The 27,854-nt window shown below is 44.1% G+C and overlaps 3 protein-coding genes across 16 annotated transcripts in view; 1 reads left to right on the plus strand and 2 right to left on the minus strand.

The window, feature by feature from the left end:
- Window positions 1-12,205, minus strand: part of LOC139419717 (matrix remodeling-associated protein 8-like) — a 25,389-nt gene extending 13,184 nt beyond the window's left edge. Inside the window, exon 1 of the mRNA XM_071169708.1 lies at window positions 12,161-12,205. The gene's annotated coding sequence lies outside the window, so the exon portion shown is untranslated. The remainder of the gene's footprint in view (window positions 1-12,160) is intronic.
- Window positions 11,584-15,751, plus strand: LOC139419727 (casein kinase II subunit beta-like). Its single transcript, XM_071169721.1, has 7 exons — window positions 11,584-11,639; window positions 12,169-12,243; window positions 12,724-12,826; window positions 13,154-13,269; window positions 13,874-13,949; window positions 14,224-14,413; window positions 14,652-15,751. Exons 2-7 carry the CDS (start codon window positions 12,172-12,174, stop codon window positions 14,740-14,742), a joined length of 648 nt encoding a protein of 215 aa, XP_071025822.1. The 5' UTR covers window positions 11,584-11,639; window positions 12,169-12,171; the 3' UTR covers window positions 14,743-15,751.
- A 2,519-nt stretch (window positions 15,752-18,270) lies between these two features.
- LOC139419793 (uncharacterized) overlaps window positions 18,271-27,854 on the minus strand; it is a 53,851-nt gene continuing 44,267 nt past the window's right edge. For 10 of the 14 annotated variants that reach the window (XM_071169810.1, XM_071169814.1, XM_071169803.1 and 7 more), the window contains 7 exons: window positions 25,960-26,142; window positions 21,936-22,343; window positions 19,548-19,670; window positions 19,232-19,360; window positions 19,086-19,160; window positions 18,837-18,948; window positions 18,271-18,728 (listed from right to left, as the gene is read on the minus strand). In XM_071169810.1, coding sequence (XP_071025911.1) covers window positions 18,919-18,948; window positions 19,086-19,160; window positions 19,232-19,360; window positions 19,548-19,670; window positions 21,936-22,343; window positions 25,960-26,142 — 948 coding nt within the window. In that variant the 3' untranslated portion in view covers window positions 18,271-18,728; window positions 18,837-18,918. Of the gene's footprint in view, window positions 18,729-18,836; window positions 18,949-19,085; window positions 19,161-19,231; window positions 19,361-19,547; window positions 19,671-21,935; window positions 22,344-22,822; window positions 23,198-25,959; window positions 26,143-27,854 lie in introns of those variants that run through there. The other 4 variants (XM_071169817.1, XM_071169816.1, XM_071169813.1 and 1 more) reach the window with 3 other exon arrangements.

The raw sequence follows: 27,854 nt of genomic DNA on the forward strand, positions 1-27,854 counted from the left end.
GGAGAGCGGTTCAATTGTTGTGAAGAAGGCTTCAGGGCGCCCGAGAAAGTCCAGCAAGCGCCAGGACCGCCTCCTAAAGTTGATTCAGCTGCACGATCGGGGCACCACCAGCACAGAGCTTGCTCAGGAATGGCAGCAGGCAGGTGTGAGTGCATCTGCACGCACAGTGAGGCAAAGAATTTTGGAGGATAGCCTGGTGTCAAGAATGGCAGCAAAGAAGCCACTTCTCTCCAAGAAAAACATCAGGGACCAACTGATATAAGACTGGGGTAAAGTCATTTTCTCTGATGAATCCCCTTACCGATTGTTTGGGGCATCCAGAAAAAAGCTTGTCCGGAGAAGACAAGGTGAGCGCTTACCATCAGTCCTGTGTCATGCCAACAGTAAAGCATCCTGAGACCATTCATGTGTGGGGTTGCTTCTCAGCCAAGGGAGTGGACTCACTCACAATTTTGCCTAAGAACACAACCATGAATAAAGAATGGTACCAACACATCCTCCGAGAGCAACTTCTCCCAACCATCCAGGAACAGTTTGGTGATGAACAATGCTCTTTCCAGCATGATGGAGCACCTTGCCATAAGGCAAAAGTGATAACTAAGTGGCTCGGGGAACAAAACATTGATATTTTGGGTCCAAGGTCAGGAAACTCCCCAGACCTTAATCCCATTGAGAACTTGTGGTCAATCCTCAAGAGGCGGGTGGACAAACAAAAACCCACAAATTCTGACAAACTCCAAGCATTGATTATGCAAGAATAGGATGCCATTGACAGCATGCCAGGGTGGATTGCAGAGGTCTTGAAAGAGAATGGTCAATAGTACAAATATTGACTCTTTGCATCAACTTCATGTAATTCTCAAAAGCTTTTAACACTTATGAAATGCTTGTAATTATACTTCAGTATTCCATAGTAACATCTGAGAAAAATATCTAAAGACACTGAAGCAGCAAACTTTGTGGAAATTAATATTTGTGTCATTCTCAAAACTTTTGGCCACAACTGTACATTCTTATTCAGAAATGGAAGTGAATGAGGTCGAAGTATCAGAGGTGGTAGGTGTGGTGAAGTTCTCAAAGCCCGAGGCTGGCACTGAGGGTCAAGATAAAGATGAGTCTGTGACAGTAGCAGTGGCGTTTTGGAAAAAGTGGACCGGTGCCTTTGGCTGATCCATTAGTGGTTTCAGGATGGGTGAAAACAGAGTTGGGATCGATGACGGTAACCAGAAGTACAGTAGTCTTGTGATAATTATTTGTGTTTCTGCTGGTCAGAGGGAGAAGGCACTCTGCGTTAAACGAATGGGGGCAAGAAATGTGAATCGTTTCGCTCTCAAGAATAGGGCGCCATTGAAAGGAGTGATTACTGGGGTAGCAGTATTTTTAAAAGTTAACCAACTGAAAGTGAAGATTCCCGGTGTTTGTGATGCTCGTCGTTTGGTGCGATGCAGACAGCGTGACAAGAGTGGTGAAACAGAAGAATCATTGTCTGCTCTTTTGAGTTTTGATATTGAGTATTTGCCCGACAAAGTGATGTTAGGATGTATAAGTTATCCTGTACAAGCTTTTATACCAAATACATTGCGTCGTTACAGGTGTCAAGCTTATGGGCATGTGGCAGCAGTGTGTATGAGGGAGGTTCCTAGGTGTGAGAAGTGTGCAGATGGGCATGTGGCAGCAGTGTGTATGAGGGAGGTTCCTAGGTGTGAGAAGTGTGCAGAATGGCACGAGACAAAGGACTGTGTAGCATTGGTGAAAGTAGTGGTGTGTGTTAATTGTAGGGGTGCTCATGTGGCTGGGGATCAGAAATGTCCCGTGCGAGAGAGGCAGGTTGAGTTTTCCAGGGTTAGAATAGTGCAGAACTCTTCATATGCTGAGGCAGTGAAGAAAGTAGAGGAAGATGGGTCAAGGGGAGTACAGATGGAGGGATCCTGAGAGGAGTGGTGTGAGTTGTATATCTGTACCAGTACAGATGGAGGGATCCTGAGAGGAGTGGTGTGAGTAGTATATCTGTACCAGTACAGATGGAGGGATCCTGAGAGGAGTGGTGTGAGTAGTATATCTGTACCAGTACAGATGGAGGGATCCTGAGAGGAGTGGTGTGAGTAGTATATCTGTACCAGTACAGATGGAGGGATCCTGAGAGGAGTGGTGGGAGTAGTAGATATGTACCAGTACAGATGGAGGGATCCTGAGAGGAGTGGTGTGAGTAGTAGATCTGTACCAGAACAGATGGAGGGATCCTGAGAGGAGTGGTGTGAGTAGTATATCTGTACCAGTACAGATGGAGGGATCCTGAGAGGAGTGGTGTGAGTAGTATATCTGTACCAGTACAGATGGAGGGATCCTGAGAGGAGTGGTGTGAGTAGTATATCTGTACCAGTACAGATGGAGAGATCCTGAGAGGAGTGGAGTGAGTAGTATATCTGTACCAGTACAGATGGAGGGATCCTGAGAGGAGTGGTGTGAGTAGTATATCTGTACCAGTACAGATGGAGGGATCCTGAGAGGAGTGGTGTGAGTAGTATATCTGTACCAGTACAGATGGAGGGATCCTGAGAGGAGTGGTGTGAGTAGTAGATCTGTACCAGTACAGATGGAGGGATCCTGAGAGGAGTGGTGTGAGTAGTATATCTGTACCAGTACAGATGGAGGGATCCTGAGAGGAGTGGTGTGAGTAGTAGATCTGTACCAGTACAGAGGGAGGGCTCCTGAGAGGAGTGGTAGATGTGTACCAGTACAGAGGGAGGGCTCCTGAGAGGAGTGGTAGATGTGTACCAGTACAGAGGGAGGGCTCCTGAGAGGAGTGGTGTGAGTAGTATATCTGCACCAGTACAGATGGAGGGATCCTGAGAGGAGTGGTGTGAGTAGTAGATCTGTACTAGTACAGAGGGATGGATCCTGAGAGAAGTGGTGTGAGTAGTAGATCTGTACCAGTACAGATGGAGGGATCCTGAGAGGAGTGGTGTGAGTAGTAGATCTGTACCAGTACAGATGGAGGGATCCTGAGAGGAGTGGTGTGAGTAGTAGATCTGTACCAGTACAGATGGAGGGATCCTGAGAGGAGTGGTGTGAGTAGTAGATCTGTACCAGTACAGAGGGAGAGATCCTGAGAGGAGTGGTGTGAGTAGTAGATCTGTACCAGTACAGACGGAGGGATCCTGAGAGGAGTGGTGTGAGTAGTAGATATGTACCAGTACAGATGGAGGGATCCTGAGAGGAGTGGTGTGAGTAGTAGATCTGTACCAGAACAGAGGGAGAGATCCTGAGAGGAGTGGTGTGAGTAGTAGATCTGTACCAGTACAGAGGGAGAGATCCTGAGAGGAGTGGTGTGAGTTGTATATCTGTACCAGTACAGATGGAGGGATCCTGAGAGAAGTGGTGTGAGTAGTAGATCTGTAGCAGTACAGATGGAGGGATCCTGAGAGGAGTGGTGTGAGTAGTAGATCTGTACCAGTACAGATGGAGGGATCCTGAGAGGAGTGGTGTGAGTAGTAGATCTGTACCAGTACAGATGGAGGGATCCTGAGAGGAGTGGTGTGAGTAGTAGATATGTACCAGTACAGATGGAGGGATCCTGAGAGGAGTGGTGTGAGTAGTAGATCTGTACCAGAACAGATGGAGGGATCCTGAGAGGAGTGGTGTGAGTTGTATATCTGTACCAGTACAGAGGGAGTGATCCTGAGAGGAGTGGTGTGAGTAGTATATCTGTACCAGTACAGATGGAGGGATCCTGAGAGGAGTGGTGTGAGTAGTAGATCTGTACCAGTACAGATGGAGGGATCCTGAGAGGAGTGGTGTGAGTAGTAGATCTGTACCAGTACAGATGGAGGGATCCTGAGAGGAGTGGTGTGAGTAGTAGATCTGTACCAGTACAGATGGAGGGATCCAGAGAGGAGTGGTGGGAGTAGTAGATATGTACCAGTACAGATGGAGGGATCCTGAGAGGAGTGGTGGGAGTAGTAGATATGTACCAGTACAGATGGAGGGATCCTGAGAGGAGTGGTGGGAGTAGTAGATATGTACCAGTACAGATGGAGGGATCCTGAGAGGAGTGGTGGGAGTAGTAGATATGTACCAGTACAGATGGAGGGATCCTGAGAGGAGTAGTGGGAGTAGTATATATGTACCAGTACAGATGGAGGGATCCTGAGAGGAGTGGTGTGAGTAGTAGATCTGTACCAGTACAGATGGAGGGATCCTGAGAGGAGTGGTGGGAGTAGTAGATATGTACCAGTACAGATGGAGGGATCCTGAGAGGAGTGGTGTGAGTAGTAGATCTGTACCAGTACAGATGGAGGGATCCAGAGAGGAGTGGTGGGAGTAGTAGATATGTACCAGTACAGATGGAGGGATCCTGAGAGGAGTGGTGTGAGTAGTAGATCTGTACCAGTACAGATGGAGGGATCCAGAGAGGAGTGGTGGGAGTAGTAGATATGTACCAGTACAGAGGGATAGGCCAACAAGTGATATATGTTTCAGTAAGATTGAATTTTTAGCATTTATAGCAATGGTAACCAACTGTACTGCAGGGATGGAATGTAAGTCGCAGAAAATTGAGGTTGTGGTGGCAGCTGCAGAGAGGTATATGGGTGTGCGAGGCTTAACATCAGAAGAGTTACAGGGTGTGTTATGTGGTGATGTCCCATCCTTTCAGGTTGTTGGCATGAGGTAGGATTAAATAGATTTAAATAGTGGAGTAGGGTGGTGTTATTTAGATTGTAATTCTTTTTTTTGTCAGTAGTGTTATATGGTAGGGTATTTTTGTAATAATTGTTTTAAAGCAAAGTATAGGGAGTTCTATTCCAGTCTAGTAGGTGGCGGTAATGCAACATATTGGATGCCAACCACCGTTAAACTTCATTGAAGAAGAAGTCTCCACCCTAACAAGTCGAATCGTTGTCCCAATGGCTGAAGGTAGGCGACAAGTTTAGGTCCAAAATAAGCCTATAGAAACGCATTGGGCTAATTTACGACAGATTTTGGTGAGAAAGAAACCTCTCGCCTCTTCCACTGGCGTGGATTCCTCTCTAGCAGAAGACCTTTCAAAACAGGTGATGCAGAAGTCTTCATACCTTCCCAGCACATGGGCTTCCGGAGCCGACTGGAACTCATGTAGTGATGGGCATTCTCTTTTCAGTGAGCCTTGGGCTCTCAAACGGCTCTTTAAAAAAAATATGTTTTGTATTTTTTCAAGTCAAACAGTTTGCGATAGTTAAAACAATTCTAATTAAATTATTAAATTAAATCACACTCTACCCTAAACACAATGTATTTAAAAATGCATTGGTTTGTTGTGAAAAAGAATGCTATTAAACTTTTGCATTTAAAGTAGAACTTTTTAATGTATATAAGCAAAGTGCATATAAATCTAACAATTATCAACCACTATCACTAGCAGGCCTGTTAGTTTCTCAAAGCTCCGCTACAGCTAGCTTCACAGTTGGGTGCACAGTTCGCATATGCCGTGGTAGGTTGTGCGTAGAACCTGCTTTATATGAGATTTTTGGGGGCAAATTCTACACTGTGCTCTAACATTGTCAACATTATTAAAATGCATCCAACTGCTACTGTGCTTCTGACTCATTTTCCAGCTGTTGTTTTCACAGCTGTCCTTTGAGGCATCAAAGCCAAAGGAACTGAGTAACATTAAGAAATGCTATAGATAGAAGGAATGCAGTTTGAAAACCTACCAAAAAACAATGAGTCTACTACGCCTTCACTATGGTGAATCACTAAAAAAGAAGGAACAGCACGTCAGAAATCAGCTCAATGTAATTGAAGAATCCATAGACTCGAACCACTTCTGGGAAAATTGGAAAACACCAAACAAACAACAACACAAATAATTATCTATCCAAATGGAGATGTATGGGTAAACCACTTCTCCAATCTTTTTGGCTCTATAACAAAGAACAAACAGCAAAAACAAATACATGATAAAATACAAATCTTAGAATCAACTATTAAAGACTACCAGAACCCACTGGATTCTCCAATTACCTTGAATGAGCTACAAGACAAAATAAAAACCTTCCAACCCAAAAAGCCATGTGGTGTTGATGGTATCCTGAATGAATTGATCAAATAATCACACAACAAATTCCAATTGGCTATACTAAAACTCTTTAACATCATCCTTAGCTCTGGCATCTTCCCCAATATTTGGAACCAAGGACTGATCACACCAATCCACAAAAGTGGAGACAAATTTGACCTCAATAGCTACCATGGGATGTGCGTCAACAGCAACCTTGGGAAAATCCTCTGCATTATCATTAACAGCAGACTCGTACATTTCCTCAATGTACTGAGCAAATGTCAAATTGGCTTTTTACCAAATTACCGTACAACAGACCATGTACTCACCCTGCACACCCTAATTGACTATCAAACAAACCAAAACAAAGGCAAAGTCTTCTCATGCTTTGTTGATTTCAAAAAAGCCTTCGACTCAATTTGGCATGAGGGTCTGCTATACAAATTGATGGAAAGTGTTGTTGGGGGTAAAACATACAACATTATAAAATCCATGTAGACAAACAACAAGTGTGCAGTTAAATTAGGCAAAAAACACACACATTTCTTGCCACAGGGCCGTGGGGTGAGACAGGGATGCAGTTTAAGCCCCACCCTCTTCAACATATATATCAACGAATTGGCGCGGGCACTAGAAAAGTCTGCAGCACCCGGTCTCACCCAACTAGAATCTGAAGTCAAATGTCTACTGTTTGCTGATGATCTGGTGCTTCTGTCACCAACCAAGGAGGGCCTACAGCAGCACCTACAGTGCCTTGCGAAAGTATTCGGCCCCCTTGAACTTTGCGACCTTTTGCCACATTTCAGGCTTCAAACATAAAGATATAAAACTGTATTTTTTTGTGAAGAATCAACAACAAGTGGGACACAGTCATGAAGTGGAACGACATTTATTGGATATTTCAAACTTTTTTAACAAATCAAAAACTGAAAAATTGGGCGTGCAAAATTATTCAGCCCCTTTACTTTCAGTGCAGCAAACTCTCTCCAGAAGTTCAGTGAGGATCTCTGAATGATCCAATGTTGACCTAAATGACTAATGATGATAAATACAATCCACCTGTGTGTAATCAAGTCTCCGTATAAATGCACCTGCACTGTGATAGTCTCAGAGGTCCGTTAAAAGCGCAGAGAGCATCATGAAGAACAAGGAACACACCAGGCAGGTCCGAGATACTGTTGTGAAGAAGTTTAAAGCCGGATTTGGATACAAAAAGATTTCCCAAGCTTTAAACATTCCAAGGAGCACTGTGCAAGCGATAATATTGAAATGGAAGGAGTATCAGACCACTGCAAATCTACCAAGACCTGGCCGTCCCTCTAAACTTTCAGCTCATACAAGGAGAAGACTGCTCAGAGATGCAGCCAAGAGGCCCATGATCACTCTGGATGAACTGCAGAGATCTACAGCTGAGGTGGGAGACTCTGTCCATAGGACAACAATCAGTCGTATATTGCACAAATCTGGCCTTTATGGAAGAGTGACAAGAAGAAAGCCATTTCTTAAAGATATCCATAAAAAGTGTAGTTTAAAGTTTGCCACAAGCCACCTGGGAGACACACCAAACATGTGGAAGAAGGTGCTCTGGTCAGATGAAACCAAAATTGAACTTTTTGGCAATAATGCAAAACGTTATGTTTAGCGTAAAAGCAACACAGCTCATCACCCTGAACACACCATCCCCACTGTCAAACATGGTGGTGGCAGCATCATGGTTTGGGCCTGCTTTTCTTCAGCAGGGACAGGGAAGATGGTTAAAATTGATGGGAAGATGGATGGAGCCAAATACAGGACCATTCTGGAAGAAAACCTGATGGAGTCTGCAAAAGACCTGAGACTGGGACGGAGATTTGTCTTCCAACAAGACAATGATCCAAAACATAAAGCAAAATCTACAATGGAATGGTTCAAAAATAAACATATCCAGGTGTTAGAATGGCCAAGTCAAAGTCCAGACCTGAATCCAATCGAGAATCTGTGGAAAGAACTGAAAACTGCTGTTCACAAATGCTCTCCATCCAACCTCACTGAGCTCGAGCTGTTTTGCAAGGAGGAATGGGAAAAAATTTCAGTCTCTCGATGTGCAAAACTGATAGAGACATACCCCAAGCGACTTGCATCTGTAATCGCAGCAAAAGGTGGCGCTACAAAGTATTAACTTAAGGGGGCTGAATAATTTTGCACGCCCAATTTTTCAGTTTTTGATTTGTTAAAAAAGTTTGAAATATCCAATAAATGTCGTTCCACTTCATGATTGTGTCCCACTTGTTGTTGATTCTTCACAAAAAAATACAGTTTTATATCTTTATGTTTGAAGCCTGAAATGTGGCAAAAGGTCGCAAAGTTCAAGGGGGCCGAATACTTTCGCAAGGCACTGTAGATATTCTGCACAGATACTGCCAGCCCTGACAGTAAATCTCAGTAAGACCAAAATAATGGTGTTCCAAAAATGGTCCAGTCACCAGGACCACAAATAAAAATTCCATCTAGACACCGTTGCCCTAGAGCACACAAAAAAACTATACATACCTTGGCCTAAACATCAGCGCCACAGGTAACTTCCACAAAGCTGTGAACGATCTGAGAGACAAGGCAAGAAGGGCATTCTATGCCATCAAAAGGAACATAAAATTCAACATACCAATTATGAACTGGCTAAAAATACTTGAATCAGTCATAGAACCCTTTGCCCAAGATTTCAATAAATGGGACAAACACCAAATTGAGACTCTGCATGCAGATTCTGCAAAAATATCCTCTGTGTACAATGTAGAACACCAAATATTCTGCTCTGCATGCATTTAGGCCGATACCCACTTATTATCAAAATCCAGAAATCCAGCCATCACCTACAGAGAGATGAACCTGGAGAAGAGTCCCCTAAGCAAGCTGGTCCTGGTGCTCTGTTCACAAACAGACCCCACAGAGCCCCAGGACAGCAACACAATTAGACCCAACATAATCACGAGAAAACAAAAAGATAACTACTTGACACATTGGAAAGAATTAACAAAAAAACAGAGCAAACTAGAATGCTATTTGGCCCTAAACAGAGTACCCAGTGGCAGAATACCTGACCACCGTGACTGACACAAACTTAAGGAAAGCTTTGACTATGTACAGACTCAGTGAGCATAGCCTTGCTATTGAGAAAGGCGCCGTAGGCAGACATGGCTCTCAAGAGAAGACAGGCTATGTGCACACTGCCCACAAAATGAGGTGGAATCTGAGCTGCACTTCCTAACCTTCTGCCCAATGTATGACCATATTAGAGACACATATTTCCCTCAGATTACACAGATCCACAAAGAATTCGAAACCAAACCCAATTTTGATAAACTCCCATATACATAATATGACATTTGTAATGTCTTCATTCTTTTGAAACTTCTGTATGTTTAATGTTTACTGTTGATTTTTATTGTTTATTTCACTTTTGTTTATTATCTACCTCAATTGCTTTGGCAATGTTAAGACATGTTTCCCATGCCAATAAAGCCCCTTGAATTGAATTGAATTGAGTTGGCTCGGCCCTCCCTCACGCATCTTTGGTTCATTGGTTGACACTACGTGTCTGATTGACAGGAACAACAGGTGAGGCTGTTAGTCTTAGCACAGTCAGAACGAAAGTATGCGCTTGAGATTTTAGGCCTATATAATAAAAATAAAAATAAATGGTTATTTGAATTAGTTAATTCTATTAATTTAAATCTTTGGATTATTAATATCTTATTTTAAAAATATTTTTATAAATAGATTGGGCTCTTCTGATATGCTCTTAGAGCCGACTCGTTCGCGAACGACCCATCACTAATACTCCGCGGTTTGACTGGAACAACAAACTGTTCATCAACACAGGTAACTGAGCTAAACGACTACCGCCCGGTAGCACTCACTTCCGTCATCACGAAGTGCTTTGAGAGACTAGTCAAGGACAATATCACCTCCACCCTACCTGACACCCTAGACCCACTCCAATTTGCTTACCACCCAAATAGGTCTACAGACGATGCAATCTCAACCACACTGCACACTGCCCTAACCCATCTGGACAAGAGGAATACCTATGTGAGAATGCTGTTCATCGACTACAGCTCGGCATTTAACACCATAGTGCCCTCCAAGCTCGTCATCAAGCTCGAGACCCAGAGGGTAGGCAACAACATCTCCACCCTGCTGATCCTCAACACTGGGGCCCCACAAGGGTGCGTTCTGAGCCCTCTCCTGTACTCCCTGTTCACCCACGACTGTGTGGCCACGCACGCCTCCAACTCAATCATCAAGTTTGCGGACGACACAACAGTGGTAGGCTTGATTACCAACAACGACGAGACGGCCTACAGGGAGGAGGTGAGGGCCCTCGGAGTGTGGTGTCAGGAAAATAACCTCACACTCAACGTCAACAAAACTAAGGAGATTATTGTGGACTTCAGGAAACAGCAGAGGGAACACCCCCCCTATCCACATCGATGGAACAGTAGTGGAGAGGGTAGCAAGTTTTAAGTTCCTCGGCGTACACATCACAGACAAACTGAATTGGTCCACCCACACAGACAGCATCGTGAAGAAGGCGCAGCAGCGCCTCTTCAACCTCAGGAGGCTGAAGAAATTTGGCTTGTCACCAAAAGCACTCACAAACTTCTACAGATGCACAATCGAGAGCATCCTGTCGGGCTGTATCACCGCCTGGTACGGCAACTGCTCCGCCCACAACCGTAAGGCTCTCCAGAGGGTAGTGAAGTCTGCACAACGCATCACCGGGGGCAAACTACCTGCCCTCCAGGACACCTACACCACCCGATGTCACAGGAAGGCCATAAAGATCATCAAGGACAACAACCACCCGAGCCACTGCCTGTTCACCCCGCTATCATCCAGAAGGCGAGGTCAGTACAGGTGCATCAAAGCTGGGACCGAGAGACTGACAAACAGCTTATATCTCAAGGCCATCAGACTGTTAAACAGCCACCACTAACATTGAGTTGCCAACACACTGACTCAACTCCAGCCACTTTAATAATGGGAATTGATGGGAAATTATGTAAAATATATCACTAGCCACTTTAAACAATGCTACCTAATATAATGTTTACATACCCTACATTATTAATCTCATATGTATACGTATATACTGTACTCTATATCATCTACTGCATCTTTATGTAATACATGTATCACTAGCCACTTTAAACTATGCCACTTTGTTTACATACTCATCTCATATGTATATACTGTACTCAATACCATCTACTGTATCTTGCCTATGCCGCTCTGTACCATCACTCATTCATATATCTTTATGTACATATTCTTTATCCCCTTACACTTGTGTCTGTCTATAAGGTAGTAGTTTTGGAATTGTTAGCTAGATTACTTGTTGGTTATTACTGCATTGTCGGAACTAGAAGCACAAGCATTTCGCTACACTCGCATTAACATCTGCTAACCATGTGTATGTGACAAATACAATTTGATTTGATTTGAGGTCCGAGAAGCCGAAGATTCCACAGGAAGTAGTATTCCTGTTTACAGCAGTTAGCTAAAGGGTTAGCTAGTTAGCAAAGTAGCTACCGGTAGATATATCTAGCTAACATAAAAGAGGGTGAGTAAACGTGTGCTGACACAACACATTTGGTTTTACACAGTACTAAATTCATTGTTTACTTTCAAATCACTATGTTTTTTCATGCGTGTGGAAAATGTCCGTTACCTAGCTAACGTTATTAAACCAATGTAACTAGCGAGAAAACACGGGGTTAGCTAGTGTTATCTATGTAGCTAACATTAGCTAGCTAGAGTTCTTTATGCAGAATTTGACTAATAACAATAGGTTTTTGTTCTAGCCCAGTACTAACACATCTGGGCTTGATGATTTGATGAATTAGCTAGCTAACATCTGGGGCAGAAATAAAGCCTGCTGTGTACACATACTTCAGGTCCCTGGATCAGAATGGAATACACCACTAGCTAATATCACATTTTATTGGTCACATACACATGGTTAGCAGATGTTATTGCGAGTGTAGCGAAATGCTTAGCCCAGCTAGCTTTATATTCTAGTGCTACAATGGAAATTCTGAAATACATGTAATTTTTGCATGCCGTTGCACCATCACCCCCCACTTGTTCAGAAGATGAGCAGCTCGGAGGAGGTGTCATGGATCTCCTGGTTCTGTGGCCTGAGGGGGAATGAGTTTTTCTGTGAGGTGAGTAGATAGCTAGTTATGTCAGAGCATCAAAGAATGAGAAGGACAGACAGGGGAAATACTATTGCTCTGACTTAGCCAACTGTTTGTGAAGCTAGTTGATCCTTTGAAATACAGAATGAACTGTTACAACTACCAGCCAAATATACCCAAAACACCGATGGAGAATTCCATGTGAAAGAGGACCAAAATACAGTGTTTAAAGTCGTGGGGTGGTTTTGTATTGGTGCCATAGTGTGTAACCGTGACATAAGCTTGTTATGGCGTGGTGGTAGATTCAGATATTCCAACACAGTGCACCGTGTAGGCTACTTTGCTTAATTCTACCTTTAACTATTCTGCTTGTCTTAATTGCCAATACTGAAGTAATCCCTTTAACCTGTTATGCAATTGACCAACCGTGGCCAATTCATAAAAAGTGGTAGACATTGTTTGGCAGCTGAAAGCTACTAACCATGTTGATCCATTCCACTTTATCAGGTTGATGAGGACTACATTCAGGACAAGTTTAACCTGACAGGGCTCAATGAGCAGGTGCCTCACTACCGCCAGGCCCTTGACATGATCCTGGACCTGGAGCCAGGTGAGCTCATCACTACACCGTCTGGCATGACTTCACACTGACACTTCCTATAGGCTAATTTATCAGTTCTGTTTGTATTTACAAGTGCCTTTCAAAAAGACACAAGGACACAGTACTGTGACTACATACTTTGATTCAGTGCATCTATAGGTGGAAGTCTACCTTGTGTTGATCTGAAAGCCTCACATATGTGTGTATAAAGACAGGAAAGACATGCAGACGCTATAATGCTGCCTCCCAGTGCTTTATTCATGCACCATGTCACTATAGGCTTCTGTGTACCTTGTGTGTTGATCTGAAAGCCTCACGGTCATGTCTGTCTGTCAGATGAGGAGTTGGAAGACAACCCCAACCAGAGTGACCTGATAGAGCAGGCAGCAGAGATGCTGTACGGGCTGATCCACGCACGCTACATCCTCACCAACAGAGGCATCGCTCAGATGGTAATAAACCCTAGATCTGTATATATTGTTCTGGAGTCTGGATAATCTCTTTATCAGTGGTCTCCAACAGGTAGACTGTGAGCTACCAGTAGCTCGCAGCCCACCTAGGAGTAGCTCGCCAATCAATTCTGAAAGTACATTACACTCAAATTAAAATGTGTTCGTTTTTTTCTTAGACCTCAAAAATGGTCTTCTCATGCGATTTAAAGCTTTGACATGGACTCAGAACATCCATTTTCAGTCTTTCTCTATGAAGAATTGTAATATTGAACAAATGTTAAATTAAAATAAAAAAAATCCCAAACCAGGAGAAATAAAACAGTGAAAAGAGAATTCAGGAAAATGTGAAATATAATTTTATGGGGCCCACTTAGTTGTCTATTAACTTATTTTACCAGGTATATTGACAAAACAACTATTTGAAAGCTATAAAATAAAAATGTAGTTCGTGACATGCTTCATTTTTTTTGTTTTAAGTAGCTCGTGCTAGAAAAGGTTGGAGACCCCTGTTCTAAGTTCTACCTGTCCGTTTATGTAGTTAGTTTGGCCTTCTTGGACTAGCTGTGTGACCATGTTACACACTGAAATAGTTTTTGGTTTGCAGCTGGATAAGTACCAACAAGGGGACTTTGGCTATTGCCCAAGAGTGTACTGTGAGAATCAACCCATGCTTCCTATTGGTGAGTTTGACTTCAATGTATTCATACTCCTGTTCACTTACATAACATACCTCTTCTCTTTTCATGGAATTGAACCATTTCTCTCCAGTCACATTTTGAACTATATCACAGATTGTCAGCAGTATTTCACACAGGTCTGAGGGAATCGTCAAAAAGATTACTCTTGCTTGTACAGTAAATATATTTGATCAATATTTAATTGCCAGCTGACACCAGAATAGACGTCTGTGCCCTCAGCGGTGTTACATAGATGTTGATCTCTCCTCTCCCATAGGTCTGTCAGACATCCCAGGTGAGGCGATGGTGAAGCTGTATTGTCCAAAGTGCATGGATGTGTACACCCCCAAGTCCTCCCGGCACCACCACACGGACGGTGCCTACTTCGGGACAGGCTTCCCCCACATGCTATTTATGGTGCACCCAGAGTACCGGCCAAAACGACCTGCCAACCAGTTTGTGCCAAGGTTTATTTCTATAATTATCTTTGCAAATTCATCAAGATGATCTGTTTGCCCCATTTGATTTGTTTGTGTTATTACATAATTCATGTTCAGCTGGGAACTGTAACAAAAACCATTTGCTTGATTTGAAGATAACATTTTTTTCCCTCGGTAAGGAGATTGAGACATGTTAGCATAATGGCAGCCTTCTACAATCCACACTGTTATTGTGTTGTAATATTTAGTTGTTGTTTTTTCTCAGGCTATATGGCTTCAAGATCCACCCCATGGCTTATCAACTCCAACTCCAGGCTGCCTCCAGCTTCAAGAGTCCTGTGAAGGCTATTCGCTAGAACTTACACACCCGGCTGGGAAAGAGACATTTTGACTTGGTTGGATTGAAAGCAGTGGATTATGTAGCTCAATAAAGGCTTGTTAAAAACACATTATGACAGATACAATACATACATGTAGATCAGGGATGGGAAACTCCAGTCATCGTAGGTCGCAGTATTACCCCATTCATAGCAAACACAGCTGACACATTGTATTCTAAACTGAGGATCATGATTAGTTAATTATTGGAGTCAGGTGTGTTAGCTGCAGCAAAAATATGACACCAATCAGGCCCCAGAAGGACAGGAGTTGACCATCCCTGATGTAGTTAGATGTAGACGTCCGGACCAGGCCATCATCTGTTACACAGGATGCTCTTTGGTGATTGGCTCCCTCTGTGCTTTAGCCTATCATAACCCTACTGACTACAATCGTGCAACTCTTCCCCTCTCCTTGACAGGACCCAATCTTTCAAACCTTTTTTCAGTTTGGCTCGCTAAGGCAGGGTTTTCCAAACTCAGTCCTGAGGCCCCCCCCAGGTGCACCTTTTGTTTTTTGCCCAATTCTGATCTTTTGCCCACGTATTGTCAAAAGAGCTGATGTGATTGGTCAGAGTTGGGCAGCCTGTGTGAGCACATCCTAATACCTGTTGTCACACTATCATGCTGACCTGCAAAGTATTGGGCTGGCTCAGATACATTCTCTACATGGTTTCCTTTCCCGCATGGCTCCATTACCGAGGGTGGACACGTAACTTAGCAGTGTGAAAAGGCTGAAATAAAACGATCTTCAATGATTGTTCATATCCAGATGATTGGCTGAGAATCCAATTAACAACCAGTTTGATATGTATGATAGATTCCCTAGAGAATGGATGCTGCACAAATTGAATTTAAGACAGAGTTTATTAGATGTATAAGATGTGTTCTCAGGGTGAAGGGCAACATGGGTTTGCTTTGTGCTGACATAAAACACCAGTGCTGGAACACTCACTGTCCCAAAGTGAAAATGTTCGGGCCACTTAAGCCATCATTAATTGTGAACATGTCCATGACAGAGCAGAGTTGTCTCTTGACTGGACACTGAGACGCATGGTTTCTCTTGACTGGACACTGAGACGCATGGTTTCTCTTGACTGGACACTGAGACGCATGGTTTCTCTTGACTGGACACTGAGACACATGGTTTCTCTTGACTGGACACTGAGACACATGGTTTCTCTTGACTGGACACTGAGACGCATGGTTTCTCTTGACTGGACACTGAGACACATGGTTTCTCTTGACTGGACACTGAGACACATGGTTTCTCTTGACTGGACACTGAGACGCATGGTTTCTCTTGACTGGACACTGAGACGCATGGTTTCTCTTGACTGGACACTGAGACGCATGGTTTCTCTTGACTGGACACTGAGACACATGGTTTCTCTTGACTGGACACTGAGACGCATGGTTTCTCTTGACTGGAGACTGAGACACATGGTTTCTCTTGACTGGACACTGAGACGCATGGTTTCTCTTGACTGGAGACTGAGACACATGGTTTCTCTTGACTGGACACTGAGACGCATGGTTTCTCTTGACTGGACACTGAGACACATGGTTTCTCTTGCATTGGTCTGTTACAATATAAAGTGGTATTGAACACACAGGTCATGTTTCATGTTGATAACCTACAGCTACAACCAGTTTACATTATGGTACTACATTTTACATTAAAGATGTTTTTCTTTCAGTCTACAATTCCAGTGGTAATGCTATTATTGATTTTCTGAAGTCTGTATGCAAGCATCTGGAATTAAGAATTTTTAATAAAATTGTATTTCTTACAATTCTATTGGTCACCTTTTATTAAAAAATGTTCTTATTGTGACTGAAATCATGCTCAGACAGACACTACACACCACTTGATAATTCATCCTGATTTTATTTAATTTTAAAGACAGGGATATGTCACAAAAGCAATATGTTTACATATCTAAAAACAAAGGGTTCCGCTGAGATTCTAGTTTATGCCCTCAAGATCCTTCTAGCTAATAGTTTGTGCCACCTTCACAAACTTCTTCAGAGGGGAAGAAAGGTCTGCTACCAATTGTCATTCTCTAAAGGGGTTCTCATACAAGTATCTTTATCTGATCTACAAAAGGACAGGGTACACCAACTGGTAGAGGAATCTACTCTAAAACAGGTGGTAAGAAAGATTTACAAACTAGATGATTATGAATGTGACTTCTGTGTCTAAAAGCCTGCGAACAGGCTCATGTTTTAAAAAACATCCCAGTACAAAGAATCACATGAAACAGTCTCTACTTTACAAAGAAATGATGGTAGAACATGTACAAAAGGACTAAATATGTTCCCCTGTATGAAAGAAAAGCCACATACACTGGGACAGCTGCCTTTTGATAGTGATAAATACACCTTGCACAGGTACTACTGTGTTTAAGAGCTGAGAATCATTTGGACCCATCTGCAGGGCTAGAATGTACATTAAGACTGAACATTCTTCATACAATCATATACAGAGAGGTTTTGTCCTGCAGTATTGATAAAGATTGATAAAAACCTGAGAAACAGACTAAAGCATTGTTTCATCAACCACATTTCTATCTAAAATCATTTTAAGGGACAAAACACAGCGGGACTGTCCATTGCTCTCACGTCAGACTGCATGGGGCAGTCCTAGAGGTCAATGGTGCGTTAAAAGAGGAAGAAAAACAATGGTGAATATGTACTGGGAAACATGGGGGCACTCCCAAATTCAAGCTGTAAAAAAAACCAAAAGACAATATTGATATGAGAAGCTACCATTGAGTAGGATATGAACTTCAATAACTTAAACACCTCATTTTGTACAAATACTATAAAAGCAGTAATGCTATAAAATAGAGTAAACATTTCAAAACAGATAGTTGTCATCACGTCAAAGTTTATACCGAGGGTCATCGTGGCCTGACCTAGTAGTATTACACATGTTAACTTGGCTGGTTAAGAAAGAGAGAGTTTACCTGAGCAGAGAACAAATCCAAAACAGGCATGGTTGTTGGAGTATGCAATATCTTTGTTCAATACTTTTAAGTGAGGTATGTCATTTCAATTTGAATATTCAATCAAAAAAAAAGAATATTCCTCAATTATAAACATAAACAAACTCAAAGGAGTTATCCCTTTCCAAAAATATGTCTAGTTTCTGTCCGGCATCTTAATCTGATTGAAAAAGTCTGATAATGTTATTACTTAAAGCCCAGTTGAAAACAGTGCATTTCTGTCAAAATGAGCATGTTAAAGGGAGACTCAGTACAATGCCGTTGCCTCGACCAGCACCGCAGATACTGAGATGAGCCAGATGCAAGACTTGGCTCTCACACAGTATCTGCGCATGTGCACGGGTTCACATCACTCTGTTCACAGCGTTGGAACCATGGCACCAAAACAGCGGAGAAGTCGAGCCTCTCGCTTCAACGTTCTTAGTTGTTTGGCTGAAATTGACCCACTACACTGTTTACTTTCTGCAGTACTTTCTGCAGTTTACTTCTTGCTGAGTCCACACTTAAACTCAATGACACAGTAGTAGCAATACAAACGACAGAAAAATATGTTGTAAATAAACATTTAAACGCAAATGACCTAAATGCTCTTAGAACTGAAAAGATTCATCTTTCCTACTATCATAATACAAAAAAAAAAGAGTAATTTGGCGAAATATGAGGTTTGAGTGGAATAGACCAAAATGAAGCCAACATACAGTCAGAACAGCAGTATGGAAAGAGAGGACACAATAGGCTTTCTCCCTGGCCTGTTCATATCCCACTGGGCAGGGAGACACCAGGATGCATCCCAAATGGCACCGTATTCCCTTTATAATGCACTACTTTTAACCAGGACTCTGGTCAAGAGATGTAACCACAGTGGTTCTGGAGGGGACAATGTCCGTATGGGTTGAGGAGGTGGGGGTGGCTCTGGGACAGGGAGGTTAGTCTGTACTACAAAGCTCTGGTGTCTTGAGCATCAGATCCATAGGGCTCCCTGACTGTGTGTTGAGCATCAGATCCATAGGGCTCCCTGACTGTGTGTTGAGCATCAGATCCATAGGGCTCCCTGACTGTGTGTTGAGCATCAGATCCATAGGGCTCCCTGACTGTGTGTTGAGCATCAGATCCATAGGGCTCCCTGACTGTGTGTTGAGCTGAATCACATTGCTGTTGCTCCGCCGTCGCTTCCCTGCAGGAGACAAAGCTTCAGTTAACCTCCACCTAGCTGGCTGTACACCTTATGACAAAAATGTGTCACAGAGAAGCATTGTGTTTGACCAGGCCTTGGTGTGTGTAGAAGGAGCCGTCATAGACACCGTACTGTACCTGGTCATCCTCTGAGTCGGCAGTGATGACGATCCTCTTCTCCACTCTGGTCTCTGACGCTCCTCCTTTCACCACCTGGGACAAGAGAAATAGTCAGAGGCCATGACACAGCTGAGGTGTGTGTGCGGTCTATGGTGTGCCCTTACCTTGGAGATGTGAGTGGTGGTGGTAGTAATGGAGGTGCCACTGGTTTCCCTGCTGCTCTCTGAGGTAATGGACTGAATGCTGCTCAGTGCTGTGGCCTCTTTCCCCCCGTCTGTCCCACCAACTGACACCTGAGAGGAAACAAACAGAAATAATGGCTCCATGGTAACACCTCAGTCATCGGTGCACTGTACTGAACGTTTCAGAAAGAAATGCCATGTATAGATCCCTGAACACGGCCCTGATTGTACCCTGTGGAGGTGGAACCACAAGAGTTCCCCAGCTGTAGCATCATCTATATGATCATGGGGTGGCTACCTCTGCAGACTCGTAGCTGATAGTCTGGGTCTGAACGATAGGGACATCCTTAGTGGAGACGTCAGTAGGGAGGGAGTTGGACACGTCTGTGATGGTGACTGTCTGGGTCTGCACCAGAGGGGGCTGGGGTGGGAGGAGAACACACTCCAGTCAGTTTGACTGAACGTTGCACATCAACATGAGAAGAGCCGACATGGTTCCTTTCTTCTATACATGGCAAACAGACATATAGGCTCTATATCACATCATTATATCTGAACCTTACATGATGTTGTGTCCAGTGTTTATATACATTATTGGTTGTGCCCAATTGAACATTGCACAGCTGTAACTTTCCAATGTTTCATCAACCACGCCCCTCAAACCACACCCCTCTTTTCATTCACAACTGATTGGGTCCCTCGTTCCCACTCCCCTAGTTTTACCAAGATGTCCTTCCCACCACCACGAGGTCAGAGAGAGAAAGACGATTCATCTAGTGTGTGTCAGAGAGAGAAAGACAATTCATCTAGTGTGTGTCAGAGAGAGAAAGACAATTCATCTAGCGTGTCAGAGAGAGAAAGACGATTCATCTAGTGTGTCAGAGAGAGAAAGACAATTCATCTAGCGTGTCAGAGAGAAAGACGATTCATCTAGTGTGTGTCAGAGAGAGAAAGACAATTCATCTAGTGTGTCAGAGAGAAAGACGATTCATCTAGTGTGTCAGAGAAAGACAATTCATCTAGTGTGTCAGAGAGAGAAAGACAATTCATCTAGCGTGTCAGAGAGAAAGACGATTCATCTAGTGTGTCAGAGAAAGACAATTCATCTAGTGTGTCAGAGAGAGAAAGACAATTCATCTAGTGTGTCAGAGAGAGAAAGACAATTCATCTAGCGTGTCAGAGAGAAAGACGATTCATCTAGTGTGTGTCAGAGAGAGAAAGACAATTCATCTAGCGTGTCAGAGAGAAAGACGATTCATCTAGTGTGTCAGAGAAAGACAATTCATCTAGTGTGTCAGAGAGAGAAAGACAATTCATCTAGTGTGTCAGAGAGAGAAAGACAATTCATCTAGCGTGTCAGAGAGAAAGACGATTCATCTAGTGTGTCAGAGAAAGAAAGACAATTCATCTAGTGTGTCAGAGAGAAAGACGATTAATCTAGTGTGTCAGAGAGAAAGACGATTCATCTAGTGTGTCAGAGAGAGAAAGACGATTAATCTAGTGTGTCAGAGAGAGACAATTCATCTAGTGTGTCAGAGAGAGAAAGACAATGCATCTAGTGTGTCAGAGAAAGAAAGACAATTAATCTAGTGTGTCAGAGAAAGACAATTCATCTAGTGTGTCAGAGAGAGAAAGACAATGCATCTAGTGTGTCAGAGAAAGAAAGACAATTCATCTAGTGTGTCAGAGAGAAAGACGATTAATCTAGTGTGTCAGAGAGAAAGACGATTCATCTAGTGTGTCAGAGAGAGAAAGACGATTAATCTAGTGTGTCAGAGAGAGAAAGACGATTCATCTAGTGTGTCAGAGAGAGAAAGACGATTCATCTAGTGTGTCAGAGAGAGAAAGATGATTCATCTAGTGTGTCAGAGAGAAAGACGATTCATCTAGTGTGTCAGAGAGAGAAAGACAATTCATCTAGTGTGTCAGAGAGAAAGACAATTAATCTAGTGTGTCAGAGAGAGAAAGACAATTCATCTAGTGTGTCAGAGAGAGAAAGACAATTCATCTAGTGTGTCAGAGAGAGAAAGACAATTCATCTAGTGTGTCAGAGAGAGAAAGACAATTCATCTAGTGTGTCAGAGAGAGAAAGACAATTCATCTAGTGTGTCAGAGAGAGAAAGACAATTCATCTAGTGTGTCAGAGAGAGAAAGACAATTAATCTTGTGTCAGAGAGAGAAAGACAATTAATTTTGTGTCAGAGAGAGAAAGACAATTCATCTAGTGTGTCAGAGAGAGAAAGACAATTCATCTTGTGTCAGAGAGAGAAAGACAATTCATCTAGTGTGTCAGAGAGAGAAAGACAATTCATCTTGTGTCAGAGAGAGAAAGACAATTCATCTTGTGTCAGAGAGAGAAAGACAATTCATCTTGTGTCAGAGAGAGCGCTTGAAAGAGAAGAATAGCGACACGGTCCTTCCCATCGCCCCCAACACCAGAGAAAACACCATCACTGTGCACCGCCTCTGCAGCCAGCTCTAGCAGAACTCAACCATCCATCCAGTATGACTACAGTACAGATTCAGTGTTTACAGTTTGGATTCCTTGTAGGTTTGCTGCAGAAGGGTGAGTGTACACTGTCCCCCATGGAATCACCCAGACAGAGCAGAGGACAGGCAGAGTACAGGTAGAGGACAGGCAGAGGAGTCAATCAACAGGAGCTGGTCAGGGCAGAGGGAGGGCTACCTGGAAACAGCGTATGACATGGGGAACACCGCTCACGAAATAGGAGGTGTGGGAGGCTCCAGTTATCCTCCCAGACTGCTCCCCCCTTGACCCTGGGTCTGCCGGCTCCTCCTCCTCCAGCACTGTACCCTGGAGCTGATAGGAGTGGGGCAGCTGTGCCCTCTCCACCTCAACGACAGGTACGTGGCTAGTGGTGGTCCCAGAGCTAACATGCTCATCATCCTGAACATATGGCCCTGCCACCCCAGGTGCATCATGGGATTTGGAGTCAACCCTATCAGGCCCAGTTTCTGTGCTAGCAGGGCTGGGGCTGGGCCCCCCCGATGGTCTTACAGTGCTGCTGGACTCGTCCTGTTGTAGCGCTGCCTTAGTGTCCAGCTCTTCCCTTATAGGAGTAATACACACACTCTAGAGGAAAGACACAGCACACATATATCCACTGTGTGAACAACAGCAGGGAATGAAACAATGTTTTCCACCATCAAACATGTTCAGCAAGAATTTATTGCATTTTGATTGTCAAAGGGGCATGCAGCTGGACAAAATATATTGCAGTTGACAAGTGTTTTACCAAATACCAGTGAACGAAACTTAGGTCATGTATACTATAACATTTGATCAAGCTGCCCCAAAGTTACCTCGTCAGTGTTAGATAAAATAACAGTGAATTGTGATGAGGTATACACTGTATACTCAAAAATACACTGTAGCTGTCCACTAGTGCTGGGTTAATGTGCTTCTATAGAAGACTTCATACATGAAATACCACAACACGCCACAAACTAATCCTACGATGACATATGACAACATTGATGTCTGTCTGGATGTGTACAAAAACACCTTCCATTAGTGGAACCTGCACATATCAAAACTGTTCCTACTGTCAGACGCACCTCGTCTAGTCCAGATAATCAGATATACAAAAACAGAAGTGGGGGCATCGTCAAGTCTTTAAACTGTTTAGGAAGGAGCAACAGTCTGTAGGAACAGTCAGGAAGAGTTGGGGAGGGGGGGACTGAGCAAGATACACAGGAAGTAAGAGTCACATGACAGGAAGCAGCTTCTGAAGTAGAAGAAGATGATGATGAAGAGCTGTGATGAAGAAGAGAAGAAGAAGGAGCTAGAGGTTGATGGCCTGCCTACACACATCCCTCTCTCTGGTCCTCTCCCTCTGGGCTGGCTCGAGGGGCCCCTAGGATGCCACCTCAGCTGCGTTTAGAGTAGAAGTCTTGCAGGGGGCCACGCGGAAGGCGGATGGCGAACTGAGGGGAGAAGGGTGAGGGTGGAGAGGGGGAGAGAGATGAGAGAGGTAGGGGATGTTGAAATGTCTGATGTAGGGTAATGGATAGGAAGGCTATGCAAAGCTGTGTCATGGTCTAAGAGAGGAAGAATGGAGAATGCATGTCTGAGTTGGACTAGGTGGTTATGGGTAACCTGTGGGCCTTCAGACTTCAGTTGTGGGCTTGGGGACAGGAGTATCAGTACACGGAATAACAGAGCAAAGTGAGAAAAAGGAAGTGTGGGAAAGCAGAGTTAGGGAAAGAGGGGCAGTATTTGGGAGAAGGAGGCAGGATGGAGGACATGAAGCAGAAAACAAGCACATCACTGAGGGAAAGAGGAGACAGGAGGACGAGCACACAGGTCAACTCTTCTACTCCAAGGTTATGATCTTCAAGTCACAGGGTCATGCAGTTTCTCTGTCCAATCAGGTCTGGTTGTCATGCACTGAGGGGAGGGACAGCCAATGAATGAGGAGGTAAAGACAGAGCTGGGCTTAGAAACCTGACCAATAGGCTCAGACACCACATGCCCAAACCTTAAGTCCCTTCCCCACAACAAACAGCTGAACATTCAGACAGACTGGGCCACAAGGTGAACAGACTGATCTGTTCCAATCAGTCTGGACAAGGTGTTCTTCAGTTGGCCCATGCAAACAGAAATCGTTCCATTTTAGTAGGGTAGTAATGACAGAAAGCCTTTCATAGACTAGATGGGTCCGGTTGAAGACAAAAGGCCTTGTTCAAAGACATGCAATACAGTGCCTTGCGAAAGTATTCGGCCCCCTTGAACTTTGCGACCTTTTGCCACATTTCAGGCTTCAAACATAAAGATATAAAACTGTATTTTTTTGTGAAGAATCAACAACAAGTGGGACACAATCATGAAGTGGAACGACATTTATTGGATATTTCAACCTTTTTTAACAAATCAAAAACTGAAAAATTGGGCGTGCAAAATTATTCAGCCCCCTTAAGTTAATACTTTGTAGCGACACCTTTTGCTGCGATTACAGCTGTAAGTCGCTTGGGGTATGTCTCTATCAGTTTTGCACATCGAGAGACTGCATTTTTTTCCCATTCCTCCTTGCAAAACAGCTCGAGCTCAGTGAGGTTGGATGGAGAGCATTTGTGAACAGCAGTTTTCAGTTCTTTCCACAGATTCTCGATTGGATTCAGGTCTGGACTTTGACTTGGCCATTCTAACACCTGGATATGTTTATTTTTGAACCATTCCATTGTAGATTTTGCTTTATGTTTTGGATCATTGTCTTGTTGGAAGACAAATCTCCGTCCCAGTCTCAGGTCTTTTGCAGACTCCATCAGGTTTTCTTCCAGAATGGTCCTGTATTTGGCTCCATCCATCTTCCCATCAGTTTTAACCATCTTCCCTGTCCCTGCTGAAGAAAAGCAGGCCCAAATCATGATGCTGCCACCACCATGTTTGACAGTGGGGATGGTGTGGTCAGGGTGATGAGCTGTGTTGCTTTTACGCCAAACATAACATTTTGCATTGTTGCCAAAAAGTTCAATTTTGGTTTCATCTGACCAGAGCACCTTCTTCCTCATGTTTGGTGTCTCCCAGGTGGCTTGTGGCAAACTTTAAACGACACTTTTTATGGATATCTTTAAGAAATGGCTTTCTTCTTGCCACTCTTCCATAAAGGCCAGATTTGTGCAATATACGACTGATTGTTGTCCTATGGACAGAGTCTCCCACCTCAGCTGTAGATCTCTGCAGTTCATCCAGAGTGATCATGGGCCTCTTGGCTGCATCTCTGATCAGTCTTCTCCTTGTATGAGCTGAAAGTTTAGAGGGACGGCCAGGTCTTGGTAGATTTGCAGTGGTCTGATACTCCTTCCATTTCAATATTATCGCTTGCACAGTGCTCCTTGGGATGTTTAAAGCTTGGGAAATCTTTTTGTATCCAAATCCGGCTTTAAACTTCTTCACAACAGTATCTCGGACCTGCCTGGTGTGTTCCTTGTTCTTCATGATGCTCTCTGCGCTTTTAACGGACCTCTGAGACTATCACAATGCAGGTGCATTTATACGAAGACTTGATTACACACAGGTGGATTGTATTTATCATCATTAGTCATTTAGGTCAACATTGGATCATTCAGAGATCCTCACTGAACTTCTGGAGAGAGTTTGCTGCACTGAAAGTAAAGGGGCTGAATAATTTTGCACGCCCAATTTTTCCGTTTTTGATTTGTTAAAAAAGTTTGAAATATCCAATAAATGTCGTTCCACTTCATGATTGTGTCCCACTTGTTGTTGATTCTTCACAAAAAAATACAATTTTAGATCTTTATGTTTGAAGCCTGAAATGTGGCAAAAGGTCGCAAAGTTGAAGGGGGCCGAATACTTTCGCAAGGCACTGTAAGTGTTTGCATCGCATCAACACAAACCAAGAGGAACAAAAAGTAGAACCACAGGATGGTGTTGTGGTTCTCCACCCCAACACATCAGCTCAGAGAACACAACAGACAGCCATACAGAGGGAAACGTGTGGTGGGCTACTTCCATTCAGTCAATTCAGGAATATATTCACACATTTCAATTTCTCCTCATCTCCCAAATTGACTTGCATTGAAATGGAACTGACCCCGACAGTGTGTGCTAACATTCATTCCTTCTCTGTGGAATGGGAGAGCTGGGAAGCTGGCGTGAACTACAGAGAACTGAGGGGAGGGGTGTGTGGTGGGGTACGGCACAGTGTCTGGTCTGAGATGGTACTCACCCCGTCGGCATCAGGTAAAGGCTGTCCGTTGATGCCCAGGCTGCGGAAGGGGGAGTGAGTGGACAGGCGCTTGTCCCATTCGCTGGGCCCCCGGGACTCTGGGACAGATGCCATGAAGTTCCTCTTCAGCTCACTGATACTAGTATGATGCCTGATGAGATCCTCCTGGGGCTTCTCAAAGTCCTGGAGGGAGGGAGAAGTGGAGAGGGAGGGAGGAAGGAGAGGGGGAGTGGGAGAGAGGTAGGGAGAGAGGAGAGGGAGGGAGGAAAAGGGAGGGGGGAGAGAGAGGGAGGGAGAAGGGGGGAGAGAGAGAAGAGAGGGGGAGGGAGGGAGGTAGGGAGAGAGGAGAGGGAGGGAGGAAAAGGGAGGGGGAAGAGAGAGGGAGGGAGAGAGAAGTGGAGAGGGAGGGAGGAAGGAAGGAGAAGGGGAGTGGGAGAGAGGTAGGGAGAGAGGAGAGAGAGGGAGGGAGGAAGGAAGGAGAGGGGGAGTGGGAGAGAGGTAGGGAGAGAGGAGAGGGAGGAAAAGGGAGGGGGAAGAGAGGGAGGGAGAAGAGGGGAGAGAGAGAAGAGAGAGGGAGAGAGAAGAGGGGAGAGAGGGAGGAAGGAAGGAGAGGGGGAGTGGGAGAGAAGTAGGGAGAGAGGAGAGAGAGGGAGGAAAAGGGAGGGGGAAGAGAGAAGAGAGAGGGAGGGAGAAGAGAGAGAAGAGAGAGGGAGAGAGAGAGAAAAAGAGAGAGAGGTAGAGTGAGAGAGAGAGGTAGAGAGAGAGAGAGAGAGAGAGAGAGAGAGAGGTAGAGTGAGAGATAGAGTGAGAGGTTGAGAGAGAGAGAGAGAGAGAGAGAGAGAGAGAGAGAGAGAGAGAGGTAGAGTGAGAGGTAGAGTGAGAGGTAGAGAGAGAGAGAGAGAGAGAGAGAGAGAGAGAGGTAGAGTGAGAGGTAGAGTGAGAGGTAGAGAGAGAGAGAGAGAGAGAGAGGTAGAGTGAGAGGTAGAGAGAGAGAGAGAGGTGGAGTGAGAGGTAGAGAGAGAGAGAGAGAGAGAGAGAGAGAGGTAGAGTGAGAGGTAGAGAGAGAGAGAGAGGTGGAGAGAGAGGTAAAGTGGAAAATGACAAACATTTGGTTTGGAAAATAGGTGTGGAGAAGAGGAGTGACAGAGTAGATGTGTAGAAGGTGGAGAGAGAAAGCAGGTGTGTCAGAAACAATGTCACTCATATGAACATGTTTAGATAATAAACTATGTCAACCAAGCAGCAGGTGACTTTTGCTGTTCTATTTAACCTAAAGCTTCAGCGTTAAAGCAGGCAGGAACTCAATTCATCAGATCCATTCAAAATAAAATGGATTCTCTGAGCTCTCATTGATAAATCAACCCGTTCAATTAGTGAGCAGCACTACATAGAATCTGATCAGGTTACAAATCACAGCGGATGAGAGCGAGGTGATGTTAGCACACATTACTTTAGGTCACAGACGCAGGTGGTCACTATGCAGCGACAGCAGCATCCTGTATCTGTGGCTGGATGAATCTTATCTTATGGTGATGAGAGCAGTGGAACTCTTAGACGTCATTTATTCACAATGACATGAATATATGACTGGGAAGACATCATAAACTAGTGGACGAGCTGGTGAGTGGAAAGATATGTGATGGCAGAGTGGTGGAGAGGGAAGGCTGGTGGTGGCCTGCCCTATATGGAGTATGGAGATGGCAGAGTGGTGGCCTGCCCTATATGGAGTATGGAGATGGCAGAGTGGTGGCCTGCCCTATATGGAGTATGGAGATGGCAGAGTGGTGGCCTGCCCTATATGGTGTATGGAGATGGCAGAGTGGTGGCCTGCCCTATATGGAGTATGGAGATGGCAGAGTGGTGGCCTGCCCTATATGGGGTATGGAGATGGTAGA

The sequence above is a fragment of the Oncorhynchus clarkii genome, chromosome 2 (genome assembly GCF_045791955.1).
Source record: "Oncorhynchus clarkii lewisi isolate Uvic-CL-2024 chromosome 2, UVic_Ocla_1.0, whole genome shotgun sequence".
Classification (NCBI taxonomy): Eukaryota; Metazoa; Chordata; class Actinopteri; order Salmoniformes; family Salmonidae; genus Oncorhynchus; species Oncorhynchus clarkii.

Coding starts and splice junctions, on each gene's coding strand:
- LOC139419727 (XM_071169721.1), top strand. CDS start 12,172: ATGAGCAGCTCGGAGGAGGTGTCATGGATCTCCTGGTTCTGTGGCCTG. Junction 12,244..12,723: donor GGAATGAGTTTTTCTGTGAG/GTGAGTAGATAG, acceptor CCACTTTATCAG/GTTGATGAGGACTACATTCA. Junction 13,950..14,223: donor TCAACCCATGCTTCCTATTG/GTGAGTTTGACT, acceptor CCTCTCCCATAG/GTCTGTCAGACATCCCAGGT.